General features: G+C 37.5%; 1 protein-coding gene across 1 annotated transcript in view; it reads right to left on the reverse strand.

Moving 5' to 3' along the window:
* The window catches only part of KCNAB1 (potassium voltage-gated channel subfamily A regulatory beta subunit 1), a 267,418-nt gene that overhangs the window by 55,412 nt on the left and 196,867 nt on the right, over positions 1 to 15,139 (reverse strand). Inside the window, exon 8 of the mRNA XM_049628657.1 lies at positions 6,413 to 6,499. Within this exon, the coding sequence (XP_049484614.1) occupies positions 6,413 to 6,499 (87 nt within the window). The remainder of the gene's footprint in view (positions 1 to 6,412; positions 6,500 to 15,139) is intronic.

Consider the following 15,139-nt stretch of genomic DNA (forward strand, 5'->3'; position numbering starts at 1 on the left):
GCTTTGAACTGTCAGCACAGAGCCCAACGTGGGGCTCAAACTCACAAACTGTAAGATCATGACCTGAGCTGAAGTTGGACACTTAAACTGACTGAGCCGCCCAGGTGCCCCATGTTAGGTTAAATTTAAATTATTTATTTATTGATTTATTTATTTATTTATTTATTTATTTATTTATTGGGGCTTCTGGGTGGCTCAATCAGTTAAGCATCTGACTCTTGATTTTGGCTCAGGTCATGATCTCATTCATGGTTCATGAGATCAGGCTCTGTGTCAGGCTCTGTACTGACAATGTGGAGCCTGCTTTGGATTCTCTCTCTCTCTCCCTCTCTGCTCCTCCCCTGTGCACATGCTCTCTCTCTCCCTCAAAATAAATAAACGTTTTTATTTTATTTTATTCATTTTTAAAATGTAATTTATTGTCAAGTTGTCTAACAGTGTCTACAGTATGCTCTTGGTTTTGGGGGTAGACTCCCGTGATTAAATAAACATTTTTAAAAAATAAAATTAAAAATACATATATATGTATTTTTTAAAGATTTTATTTTACTATTTTTTAAAACTATGTATTTAGTTTCTTTCTTTTTTTAAATTTGATTTTAGAAAGAGAGAGTGTGAGCAGAGGGGAGGGACAGAGGGAAAGAGAGAGAAAATCTTAAGTAGGCTCCAAGCTCAGCTCAGAACCCAGTGCAGGGTTCAGTTCTATGACCCTGGGGTCATGATCTGACCTGAAATCAAGTCAGTCACTCAACCAACTGAGCCACCTAGCACCCCTAAAGATTTTATTTTATTTCATTTTATTTTTTTTTTAATATATGAAATTTATTGTCAAATTGGTTTCCATACAACACCCAGTGCTCATCCCAAAAGGTGCCCTCCTCAATACCCATCACCCACCCTCCCCTCCCTCTCACCCCCCATCAACCCTCAGTTTGTTCTCAGTTTTTAAGAGTCTCTTATGCTAAGGATTTTATTTTTAAGTAATCTCTGCACCCAACATGGGGCTTAAACTTACAATCCTGAAATCAAGAGTCACATGCTCTATCGACTGAGCCAGCCTGGTGCCCCTTAAATATATTTCTATAATTATTCTCATCTGTTTTTTTTTTTTTTACCTTTTGAATGTAGCTAACAGAAAATTCGAAATATATGTGTGGGTTGCATAATATTTCGATTGGACAGCGCTGCTAGTGACTATTTGCAGAAGATTTCTTCCTGCTCTTATTATGGTTTGGAGGAAAGAATGAGAGAGTGTCTTTCCGGGAAGATAATAAAATATAAAGGCAGAAGAGATGATCCATTGTGCTTAGATGATATTTCTAGGTTTTATGTCATTAAATTTTTGTTCTGAAAACTTTGCTTTGGATAGGAATTATCTAGGAACTGAAGAGCATGTAGAAAGTTTGGGATGCTGCAATACTTGCTACTTTCTGGTATTTTCTGAGCTGTAACTGGACATCCTAGAAACCTGAATATCCATGGATTCCTGCTTGCCTATGGCGACACTAAATAAAATGGCTTAGAAGGAAGTAAATACTTATGGAATGGGTTGTTTGACATGATGATACTGTGGGGACTAAGTGAAGCTAACATTGATCTTGCCTCTCTTATGTAAAAAAGATATCCTGTGTTGTTTATGTCTGCATTAACCCGCTAGCAGGAAAAAAATAAATAATTTGAACTGTAATTAGGTTGGGAGTAACACCTAATGACTAAGGGAGTCTGTGAGATTAACTAGTTTTGGCAAAAAGCTCTAAATAAAAGTTAGAGCTCAATTCCAAATGTTTTTTAAATTAAAATATGATTTAATTTAAAAATCATCATATTCTCTCAGATCAACAAATTAATGGGATTTCCTCTTTCCTTTTTAAAAAGCTATGTATACAAAAAGGGGTCCTCTCTCTCTTCTGTTATTTGCAAGTAGTATATGGTTTGTAGACTCCTCTCCTGCCCTCAGTCATATTCAATCACTTCCTCCCTGGAGCAATGAGAAGAATATAGAGAGACAAATTAGCCTAGCACTTGGGAATGACAGAAAGCCAAACCAAAAAACTCCTAGTGTAGGTCCTCAGACACACAAATGCTCTGTGTCTATCCCTGTCTAGCATGACTCATGTTGGAATGAGCTTTCTTTTGTCTAATAAGCTCAAGAGAAGGTTTTTTTTTTTTTTAATTAAAAAAAATTTTTTTTAACGTTTATTTATTTTTGAGACAGAGAGAGACAGAGCATGAACAGGGGAGGGGCAGAGAGAGAGAGGGAGACACAGAATCTGAAACAGGCTCCAGGCTCTGAGCTGTCAGCCCAGAGCCCGACGCGGGGCTCGAACTCACGGACCGCGAGATCGTGACCTGAGCCAAAGTCGGCCGCTTAACCGACTGAGCCACCCAGGTGCCCCTCAAGAGAAGGTTTTGAAATACATGCAATACATGCTGGGATTTATGGAAATGAGACAATTAAGAATATGAGTGGCACCGAGCACAAGGAACTGTCAGGGACTCTACTGGTAAGAACACAGCAGCATAAAGAAAGAAGAAATGGGATGTGGGGCTGATTTTTTCTGGGACTGGAACACATGCCATCGATGCCAGATATCGTAGCAGAGACAGATGGCATGGCAGATGCTGTGAAAGAAAAATGACTTACTACTAGGTGAACCAGAAAAAATAAACAAGAAGGACAGAGGAAAAAGTCCACAAGTTCCCCTCTGTTGTCAGCAACATCTTCCCATGGCTATAAAATATAATCGCATCCCATAGGGTTGCAGATTGCAAAGTAAGTGTCTTACTACTTTCTCCACTGATTGCACATTTGGAATTTACAGCTATTCTTTTGAGAGGACTCACTTTCTGTCTATTGGTTTTTCAAGGAAGAAGCGAAGACAACAACAAATTGGATATATGATGCCTACATATTATGAAGAAGATGCTACTGCTAACCTTTCTTGGCTCAGTTGGTTGCTGTGTGATATGTAGAACCCGGATGAAACTTGTCTTGGTTTATTCTAGAAATGTTCCCAATTAACATCCTTTCAAGGTGCAAATCAAAGGGGTTGGCATTTTAATAAATTTTTTAAAAACATGTCTTAGAAAGCTGGGCTGGGCTCTTTCATTACGTCCTTGGGGTTTAAAACAGGTGCCTATAAAAATCTTGTTAGCATGTGTTGTGGCCCCATGGAGTTGATAGGAATGGTTGAAACCAATAAAAATGATTTTCAAATGCTAAAGGTCTAATATGAGATACCCAGACACACACATACAGCACAGTGCCAACATACGTAGATTTAATATAGGAAAATTCATCAATAGGCACTTGGCAACCACTGTTGCATCACTTATATTAGACAGGAATGGAAGCAATCAAGCCTAAAATCACCAATCTGAGTTGCTGAAATAAAGACAACTATGTGAATGATATTAAGGATTTTCTGGCCATTACAAAAAAAAAAAAAAAAAGGCTGGGGACTGGCAGGTATCCAATGACGGTTTTGTCATTATATTTGCAGAAGAAATTGAATGATTAAAAGACTATAGAGTAACGTTGTCTAACAAAGAACTACTGTGGGGCCTTTAAGGGTAATTTTGATTATATATAACATTTACTTTCTGTAGTGTTTTTAGAAACACTAATAGCTCTCTAAGGTAGACCCCATCGTATACGTATAACTTTCACTCACATACACACTTGTGACTTTATAAAATCATTGCAAAAATGAATCTTAATAACATGGAAGCCAGAAATAGGTTAGACACCTTCCCCCCCCCCCCCCCCCCCCGTTTTTAGGGGAGCAAATGCATCCAAGGCCTCCTGGCAATCCCTATTTCTCATTTTCTTCTTATTTCCTATTTCTTCTTCCGTTGGCCGGATCAGCCCTGTCCTCTGCTACAGTAAAGTAGAAGACACTACATGCTGAGAATGGGTTTCCAAAGGCTAGTATCAAACTGGCATTTCCATCAGGCCGACCTTGGAACAAGTAAGCGTACCAAGTTTGAGGATACACATTTTCTGAAAGCCAGGGAGAAATTATAGGGAAGCTCTTTCAATCTGGAACAAGTCCTACTTGAGGAATTTCTGTGGTACATTCCTACTAAATCCTCCCAGAGAAATAAGCCTCAGAGCCTGAGGGACCAGCTAAGAATGGATCCCTTCTTGGGGGAGCGTGGGGAGAGCTGACTACATTCCAGCATCAAGTGGTTGATGGCTGCAGGGCTACAAAATTCCACGTTCCTTGACCTAATCATCAACAAATGCAAATTTCTATGGTCTGACATCCTTCCTTAGACTTCTGAACTTGGACATTGACTCTTGATAAAATGGTTGACAAAATATTCTGCTCTGTGGAATTTTCTATGAGAAACTCAGGGAAAATTAAAATGTTCTCTGATTCTAGCAAAGGCCGGACAATGTTGTAATTACAAATTCGACGGGGTAGCAATCTTGTGTGTTTAATGTTAACACTCTGAAGCTCCCTTCTAATAAATTTCAACACATAATCAGTGTTCATACTGCAGACACCATTATCATATCGGTATCACATAGCTTAGATCCTAATTGAGAACTTCTCCCTTCTAGAGGTATATAATGCAAATTATAATGTTTTCTGCTTGAGAGACTCCCGCATTCTATCTCTACAATTAGACATGAGGGTAGGGCGGGGGCAAAATGGGAAAAAAAAAAAAAAAACCTGAAAAATCCTATACGTGATGTAATTTAATTGCAAAGGACTCTTTCCCAAGGAGGAAGACAATGCCACAAGCACTTAAAATGGGAAGCAATTTCAGTTTTTCACAGTTCCCACTAAATAGTATTTTATTTGACACTTTTGTTCATCAGATAGTTTTAGTGTTCTCTTTTTATGTGTCATTGGGAAGAGGGTGACATCATGTTATCCTTGCTATGAGCACTTCTTACACTAATAAGATGTTTATGATTGCTTTAAAACCTCTTTTTTGCTTTGATAAAAATATGTATTTCTAGATTATTTCCAGAGATAGTTCTTTTTTTTTAAATGTTTATTTTTGAGAGAGAGAGAGAGAGAGAGAGTGTGTGTGTGTATTGGGGTGGGGGGGGGGAGGGACAGAGAGATAAAGACACAGAATCAAAGTAGGCTCCAGGCTCTGAGCTGTCAGCACAAAGCCCGACAGGGGCTCAAACCCACGAACCGTGAGTTGAAGTGACCTGAGCTGAGCTGCGCTGAAGTTGGACTCTTAACTGACTGAGCCACCCAGGCATTTATGAATTTCTAACACTGCTATTGCTTTATAATAAACTGATTTTCTCAGAATTAAAAAAGCAGAAAACTCTAGGAGAAAATTACACGTATAAATATTTATATTTTAACATTTCTCTGTAGTTGCACAAGAGATAAACGGCAAGGAAAATAATTTCTATGATATTTTTTTGTCAGAAATGCAACCTACCAAAAAACTCAGATATACTTTCGTATCTACAATCATTTGGAACCTCTGTAACTTCTATAACCCTATAGCAAGAATAAACCTTTATAGAACCTGATTTATTCCAAGACCCTGGACTACCTTTTGAATCATCAAGGACAAATTTATCATCAGTATAATTTTTTGTTGATTACTATATTCTAAGTCCTTGAAACTGTGTAAATGTATGTCATATTGTAAACCTCAAATGACTTTTTGCCCTTTTCCCCCCGAAAATCTTTGTTCTCATTCACCTCAGGTAAGTCTAATCCATGCCTCCAAATCTCAATTAACTAGGACATCGTTATTCATTTGTCCTCCCAAACTATTTTCTTCCTCATTCATCTTAGGTAGGCTCCATAAATAAATGCAAATTGAAGAAAATTTAGTTTTAGGAACATTTTCTAAGTTTCCTTGGGGAGATACCTATTGTCTTAAATTAGTTGTAACAGGAAGGCGATAAAATGTTGTAGCTCCTTGAGAATCAAAACCCAAATTGCAATGAAGAGCCTCATTTTGAAGTAGTCATTCTTATAAAACCTCTGCTCATGGCACCACTGAGCACTTGTTACCACAGATTGGAAGCTAATCAGACCCAGTCATTACAAAAGAGAAAGATCATCGAGGGACTTCCTCCAAAATAACGATGGCTGGGTTATAAACTCCCCTTCCAATTAATTTTATTGGTTTAGTTGATGAAATAGCAGAAGGGAAATGAACCTGGAAAAAGTGAGCACTGTACCCGGCAGGAGCCACAACCCCAATGCCTGGGACTGCGTACAAAATGAATGAAAATGCAGGACGCAGAGCTTTGCTTTGAGGGTAAATACTGAGGCCAAAAGGCATCCCCTGGAAAGGTTTTAATTTTCCATATGCAATCAACTAAGTCTGAATAGATTTCATTTCCTGCCGTTAGTGAAAGAAGTCGTCAAGCTAGAATCAATAACTCAAGAGTCACTTATCAAATTTTGTCACTCACCTTCCATGGGGGTGTTACTGTCTGGTCGATTTGCAAAGACTACATCCACATACTCGAGCTGCAGCCTCTGGAGGGAGCCCTTCAATCCTGGGAACAGAGGCAGGAAAAATCCAAAAAATGTTAAGTGTAATAAGCACTATTAGAAGTAGTTGAAGTTTGGTTTCCTTTAAAAAATTTACTTAAAAAAAAAAAAGCACTGGGGCACCTGGATGGCTCAGTCTGTTGAGCGTCTGACTCTTGATTTCAGCTCAGGTCATGATCTCACAGTTTGTTAGATCAAGCCCCACGTCGGGCTCTGCACTGACAGCATGGAGCTTGCTTGGGATTCTCTCTCTCCCTCTCTCTCTGCCCCTTCCCTGCTCGTGTGCCTGCTCCCTCTCTCCTCTCTCTTTCAGCATAAAAAAATAAACTTAAAAAAAAAGCACTGAATTAATTTCAAAAAGACATGGGATACTATGAGGTATTAATTGGCCCCTAGAACCTTTAAAAATCATATTGGGGCACCTGGGTGGCTCAGTTGGCTAAGTGTCCGACTCTTGATTTCTGCTCAGGTCATAATGTCACAGTTTGTGGGCTAGAGCCCGGCATCAGGCTCTCTGCTGATAGACTGGAGCTTGCTTGAGATTCTCTCTCCCTCTCTCTTTGCCCCTCCCCTGCTCATGTGCACGCTCTCTTGCAAAATAAACAAAACATTTAGAACAGATATATAGATAGAGATAAAGATATATATCTCAAAGGCTGACTTTGTCCTTAACAAAGAAGAGTCTTATAACTTTCTCAGTAACTTCGGTACTCCTACCCCACCAGAAAAAAACATACTCAGTAATGATCTTTCATAGTGACTCATCTGTGGCAGTATCTAGAAGCAAAGTTTAGAATAAAAAGTAGCCTAAGAGTTTAACTTCTTCTTGAAAAGTGGGATGGGATACATTTATTGCACATCAAAAACATTAAAATGGTATAAATAAGAAATAAGTGACTGCCAAATCCATCTTAATGTACACATGGGTTGTGACAGGAATAAAAGGGTTGGCAAATGAAGGTTTTGCTCAACATTTTACTAAGTGGAACAAAGCTTGAAGAACGTTAAATACAGCTGAGCTCTACCATTTCTATTATTCCCTTTCTTTGGGGAAGAAACAAAAACACAAGAAGCTATAAAGACTTAGGGCATATAAAGGAGAGAGTGAGAGCTTAAAAAAAATCTGGAACCAATAATCTAAGTTCCAACCTAGCCATTTGGTTACATTCCTGTGACTATGCAGAAAAATAATTATTTAAATTCAGTAAAATTAATACTTCCCTGAAATAGAATGCATTGTATATAATATTATGCAACCAAAAGGAGGACAGTTCAAGAATCATTTTATCTCATTTCCATGAGGCACAGCATTTCCTTATCAGCCTATTTAATTCCTCAGGAAGACTGGTGGTTTTTCTCTTTTTATTATAGGCATAAAATTAATTGCATGTTAAATGAGGCTCTTATACATTTAAATTTGGCTCATTTAAATTTGATTTTTCAAACTGGTTTACCAGCCAGCCGCAATTACTTTTCTGACAGGAAAATGAAGTTGTTGGATATAGTTCTGGATATATTTTTCATTCATTGAGAAAGGATTGTCTGTGTTGATGGTTTCTTAAAAGAAGGATTGATGAAGAGATTAAGGCAGACAGGTGTTATAAGTTCCAATGCCTGCTCTCAAAAAACTGCAGTGACTTTCAGGCCCAGAGGGTCACCAGCTCTCTCAAGGGGCAGCTTGAAATAAAATCTACCTTAAAAAGCACTATGGGGGGCGCCTGGGTGGCGCAGTCGGTTAAGCGTCCGACTTCAGCCAGGTCACGATCTCGCGGTCCGTGAGTTCGAGCCCTGCGTCAGGCTCTGGGCTGATGGCTCAGAGCCTGGAGCCTGTTTCCGATTCTGTGTCTCCCTCTCTCTCTGCCCCTCCCCCGTTCATGCTCTGTCTCTCTCTGTCCCAAAAATAAATAAAAAAAAAACGTTGGGAAAAAGCACTATGGTATAAGCCACTTTTTAGAAGCAATTATACATATGGAGGAAGTAAGGGAGGACAGGATAACCAAGTGAACAAATAATAGAGTATCACAGGTTGGAAAGGTTGGAAATCTGTGCTCTAGCATGCTGTGTGATTCAACTTGGGTTATTTGACCTTTTTTTTTTTTTGGTGGGGGAGGGGGGGTGACTCAGGTCTCTAATCTGCCGCGGAGATAACAATACTTACTACCTTCAGGATCACTGCTCCAGAGAGCAAATAAAACCAGCCGTCAAGCACTTTGTTAGCGTAACAGTCTGTAGAAATGTGTTGATTATCGCAGTGGTGCTCACATCTGGAAAGGTTCAGAATCAGAGGTGCCAAAGACTAAATGCTAAAAATTTTCAGTGGACCTCCTGGTTCTGGAGGGAGGCATTTAGTGACAGTTCTGGCCCATGCTTGGCCCTGGAAACAAGTGTCCTCCTTCCTGATAATGGCCCTATCCCTCAGTGTCTCTTCTAAACAGCTCAATGTGGGCAGAGGAACTAGGAGAAAAAGCTACGGCTGGCTTGGCCACTTTGCAGTGCCATGTGATCGGCTGCGACTTGAGTCATTTACTCTCCCATGCCCTAAGCATGTGCTAAATCCCAATTTGATCCTCAAACTGTGCTGGGCTCTGGAGGTGTAAAGATGCGTGGACACTGTATTTATTTCCAAAGAGCAAGCAGTGCATAGTGAGAGCATCTGTTGGCACAGGTTCATTGGTCAGGGTAATAACGTGTACCCACTAATAATGGCATGCACTTGATATGAAGGTCAGTCTCATTGTATTTGGTCATTCCTCACCTCTCAATTCTTTCTCTGGAAGGCATTTCTTTTTCCTTGATATATAGGCTGAGATTCAAGTGTATTCATGTGAGAATAAAAGAAATAATGTGCTGCATCACGTCAGTGATCCACCTGAACTCCCACTCTGACTTTGAAGTGAAGTAGGAGGAGATTGTGTCTTTCAGAGATCCTGTCTCCTAGCTTCGAAAATGTCAATCATATAAAGTCTTGAAATCCACCGTGTACATTTTTGGGTTTTACTGTCTGTGAGATGGAAAGTCATTGGTAAGGGGCTGGGACATGAGGAAATAGGAGTTAAGCAGGGGAAATGACATTATCAGATCTCCATTTGAGCTGGTCACAGGCCTGCTGAGGACGATCTGTCGGAGGCAAGGGTGAAAGCAGGGAGAGAGGCCAGTGAGCAGGTCACCAAGTCGGTAAGAAGTGTGCAAATTCTGGACAAGTTGCGGAAGTAGCAATAAGAGGACTTTCTGTTGTGCTGGATACAGAGTGTGGAGGTCAAAGAATCAAGGATGACTCTTAGCTTTTTGGCCTGAAAAGTGACGTGACTGTTAGTAAGATGGGGAAGTCAGGGAGAGCAGGTTGGTGGGAGCCGTGGTCTGAGCCACTTAAGTCTGGGCAGCACATCAGTCAAGCACATGGAGCTCTTGGCAGCTGGATGGACCAGCCTGGCAACCAGAGGCCAGGTCTATGTGCAGTTGAGGCACGGGGTTTGGGATCCAGGGTACTCATTCAGGCTGGCCTGAATGACCTTGCTGATGTCGCTTAGCCTCTTTGGGCCTTTGGTTTCCTCATCTGTCCAAAGACAAAATAGAGTTACACGACCTTTCTGCTTTAATGCTTCATGTGACTACAAACCAAATCAGGCACTCCTGTCCTTTCCTGTTTGGATGCTCTAATCTTATAGAAATAAACTACAGCAACATAAAGACATGTTCAACAAATGTCTCCTTGAAAGCTATTTAGGGTTTATCTCTAATAAGCAAATAGTCATGTTCCAGCTGCACTTAGGAAATGTTTGTTGAGCACTGGCTTGGGGCCAGGTATTGTTTTAAGTTTAAGTAGACGTGCAAAAATACGTTAACCTTGGCTGCCGAGGAACATCCGGGCAGCTAATCACAACTTAAGGGAGATAAGTGCACCAGTGCAGTGAATGCACTTGCTGAAGGCACTTTTGACTTTAGTCTGTCCCTCAGCACCAACCCAGTGTCTGTGGGAGCAAATGTAGGAGAAGCAGGAGAAAAGCTCCCTGTCCTGGAGATGTCTACAAGTTAACTGGCAATTCCTCAAAAGTCCACAGGATAGTAAGTTATGTTATATAAAGAAAATAGCTTTCAAGTGAGAAAAGAAATCTAAGTTCATTTTCCTTTAGGTTCTGCAGATTAACAGGAACTCTATGGTTCATAAGGTAAACTTTAATTCGATTTAAGCCTATTTCACAGGCATCTAAAGAAATATGCCCATTCCAGATGTTAAGCAGACTGGCATGGCCAGACATGGATCAGATGTTCGGTGTTGCCCGTTGAACTGTGTAGAAACAAGGAAATCCATAGTTAGGAGATTCTTCAAGGGTTCTACTTGAACATGCTGTGTCCACACACTTGCTTTCCTTTCTAGCTTGAAAAACAAATGTTGCCTTCAACGATGGCCACTCTTTCCCTATATAATTTTCCACCTTCTCGGCAGACCTCTCAGTCATAATTTAAGACATGTCTGTTTATTTTTATAAGGATTGTGCTGTATTAGAATAATCCATGTGGCTGCACCTCGCATTATGAAACATGGTTATCCTGAGTGGGTGATTTCAGTTTAGTATGAACATGGAACACTGGGAAGGAATTTGTGGTGAATCCATCAAGAAATTTAATCTTTAATTGAAAAAGTCATAAGTTATCTTTTTAAAATAAAAGTTCAGATAACTGGGTTTAACATTTGCCATTCATTAAAAAGTTTTAAGCAGTACTTTCTCAGATTATTTTCCTCTTCTACTCCGAAAATAATGACAGTGGGTTTGTGTTTTGAATCATATAACAAAACTGTCATTCATCTGGAGGACAAACATACACTAAGACATAACCTTTGCCTGTAAAAGTATACAGTTTATGTAATCTTACCATTTGGCTTACCACACTATCATATTTTTTCATATAAGATACTAAGAAAATTCGATCTGCTAAATTTTAATACTGGCAAAAATTGGGGCTTCAAGAGTGTTTGTGGAATGGCTGAATGAATAGAATTTCAAAGCTTAATAAGACCTTGGGATTCTAAATGGCTGTAATAAACCTATTAGTTAAATTTCTACCTTCTTCTTGTGAATCCAAGAAGCATGTTGTTCCTAATTGGATTTAAGTGAAGGACCTTGAGCTCACTGAAACGGTCTTTCATATGAATTTTTTAAAAACTGCATTATGTACGAGACAAGCTCATTTTATATACTCTGTAAACCAGCTCAGGTGGCCAAAGTCACCCAGCATTCAAGTGGCCTGAATTGTACATGAATTGAACTTCTGTCTTGTCTTCTAAGAACACTTAAAAAAAATATATATTATATATATTAAAAATAATATATTATATATAATATATAATTTATTTTCAGTAATATATAATATATAATATATATAAATTATATAAATATATAAGTATATAAATATTTGTATAAATATAAATTTATAAATTTATAAATAAATATATAAATATATATCAATTATATATATATAATTCATTGTCAAGTTAGCTAATAAACAATATATACAGTGTGCTCTTGGCTTTGGGAGTAGATTCCCATGATTTATCGCTTACATACAACACTCAGTACTCATCCCAACAAGTGTTCTCCTCAATGCCCATCACCCATTTTCCCCTCCCCTCTGACCCCCCCCCCCCCCCCACCCTCAGTTTGTTCTCTGTATTTAAGAGTCTCTTAGGTTTTGCCTTCCTCTCTGTTTGAAAGTATTTTTTCCCCCTTCCCTTCCCCATGGTCTTCTGTTAAGTTTCTCAAATTCCACATATGAGTGAAAACATACAGTATCTGTTTTTTTCTAACTGACTTGTTTCACTTAGCATAATACTCTCCAGTTCCATCCACGTTGCTGCAAATGGCAAGATTTCATTCTTTCTCATTGTCACACAATATTCCATTGTATATATAAACCACATCTTCTTTATCCATTCATCAGTTGATGGACATTTGGGCTCAAAGAACACTTTTTAAATTTAATGTGCATATGAATCTCCAATGTTCAATAAAGTCACTTTCATCACAAAACAAATACCAATGAAATCCAAGGATAATGATTTGTAAACCTCTTCAAATTTTATTTGAGGCCTAGGAATCTAATGTCCACTCCCCCCCCCCCTTTTTTTTTCTGCAAAATTCACTCAACTCCCTGATATCAGCCTGCCTAGAAATATCCTTTCAGCTGACTCTTTTGGACTCATGAACATCTTTGTCTTAGGCTGAAACTATGACCTGCAAAATAAACAGTAACAACATACTAATAAATAATCCCAATTCTTTCTCAGTCTCAAAAGTTTGAAATGTGTTAAAGTTTGAATCTGGGTCATTTTGAATTTTCAGCTGAACTGGTTTATCCATCCTGAGAGATTAGTTCCTAAGAGAATTCCTGACTTCTTTAAAGGGACAGAGAATTTAAGGTATTTCTGTTACGTTGTCTGGGGCTTGCAGAAAACTGATTTAAAAAAGAGAATTTTGAAATTATGAACACACTGGTAAATACCGAAGCAATGGAGATGCAGTAAAAAGCACGGCAGCTTCCTCCATTCTTTCTTTCCTTGATTTTATATTCTCGTTGATTGCCATCCTGTACCATTTTCTGAATCTCTTTTTTAATCGATTTGAATTAGATTAAAAAGAAAAGAGAAACAAGAACTCTCCAGGCAGCACACTGCTGCCTTGTTCTTCCGCTTAGTACAACAAGCTTACACGAGTTATTTCTCTTTGGGAGGGGGCAGTTATTTCTTATGGACAGGTTTCACGGTAGATGACTCAAGTCACGGGGGCAAGACTAGAGCAGGAATAGTTAACAGTTTTAAGAGGCAGGCTGGATTTTACTTTGCAAGGTCAAAGTGGGCATTACGGCCTGAGAAGGGATTTAGTTTGTTTAGGAATGTGAAAGCTTTCTCTAGTGCTAGAATGTGCTTATTCCTTGTGGCAGCCTTAGAACGTTACTTGGTAAAGGGGGCCCTTAACCATGGTATGAAGATTAACAGTGGCACTGTTAAGAATGATGACGTAATGACAAAAATAACATTTATTAAGTGCTTATTATGTGATGGATATTGTGCTCGATGTGAATTCTCTAAAATCAGTTTCTGTATAGTAATGTTGTAAAGTAGGAATATTTATAGCCCTTTGTATAATCAAGAAGATGGAGGCTTAGTAAGGTTGAATAACTTGCACAAAGTCCCCTAGCTCCTAAATGACATAGTTGAAACTTGAACCACTGTTTGTCTGGTTTCAAAGCCCAATGCTTAGAAATATATTAAAAATTAGTTAGTGAGAAATACCAAACTCATACAAACACTTTGCAAGTGTCATACAAACACTTTGGAAACAACTGAATGATATATTTATTACTGTTAACAAATGTATATATAATTTATAATTATATACATATATAATTATAAATTATATATATTAACTATATACACATGTAATTAATATATAAATTATACATATTAATTATATATGTTATTTATATAATATATCAATTTATATATAATTTATATAAATATATAGATTATAAATTTATTTTATATAATTTTATATAAATATATAATTTTATATAAATATATTATATATAAATATATGGATTATATATAAATTATAAATATATAAAAATTTGTATATATATAAATTTGTATGCATATAAATGTATATATGTTATTATTATTATTATTATTATTATTATTAATATTATATAAATAGATTCTCCAAGATCTGGCTTCAAAAACTTTCTATTTTAGTCAATTTTTAATTTTTTAATTTTTATATTTTTAAAGTAATCTCTATATCCAGTGTGGAGCTCTAACTCATAACGCTGAGATCAGGAGGGACATACTCTACCGAATGAGCCAGCCAGTCGCTCCAAAAGTCTTCTTTTTAAATTAAATGACTGAATACCAAAACTATTTTTTTTCCCCTAGTGGAAGTCTAAGATCTTTCCAAGTAGTTCTCTTTACACATTAATAAAGAACTCCAGTTTCTAAATTGGGATGAATGTCTTCACATTAGATATTATTCTTCAGATTAGGTTCATGGGGACGGAAAAAACTTTATAATGAAATGAGAGCCTGGAAGAAAATATTTGCAACATATGTAACTGACAGAAGTGAATATTATTAATATACAAAAAGCTCCTAAAAATAAGATCAAGACAAACAACTCAAAAGAAAAATAGCTTAAGAATACGAAAAGTTAATTCTCAGAGAAAGCACAAAATTATAAAAAGTAGCTCAAATTCATTAATAAATAAATGTATAACTAAACAAATAAATCAAATGAACTCATCCATCGGATTGGTATATTCCTTTTTAGAAAATAATTTAAAATACGCATTCTTCTTTGACCTAATAATGCTGTCTCCAGTATCGATCACATTTACATGAGGACAGCCATTTGTATGGTATTTTGTAACACTAAAACCAAGAAATAACCTGCAAATCATGTGTACATATGCATGTGTACGTGGGTGTGTATATGTCTAAAATGTATTTTAATTATAGAAAAAAGTAAACTTTTGGTTAATATGTATAGCTTGATTCCACTGGTTTCATACCTATGTTTTTGTATTTATAAGTAAGTGTGGATAGATAGATAGATAGATAGATCGATCAATTTAACTGTGGGAATAAGTTGGGAAGG

This window comes from Panthera uncia, chromosome C2 (assembly GCF_023721935.1).
Source record: "Panthera uncia isolate 11264 chromosome C2, Puncia_PCG_1.0, whole genome shotgun sequence".
In the NCBI taxonomy this organism is placed as follows: domain Eukaryota; kingdom Metazoa; phylum Chordata; class Mammalia; order Carnivora; family Felidae; genus Panthera; species Panthera uncia.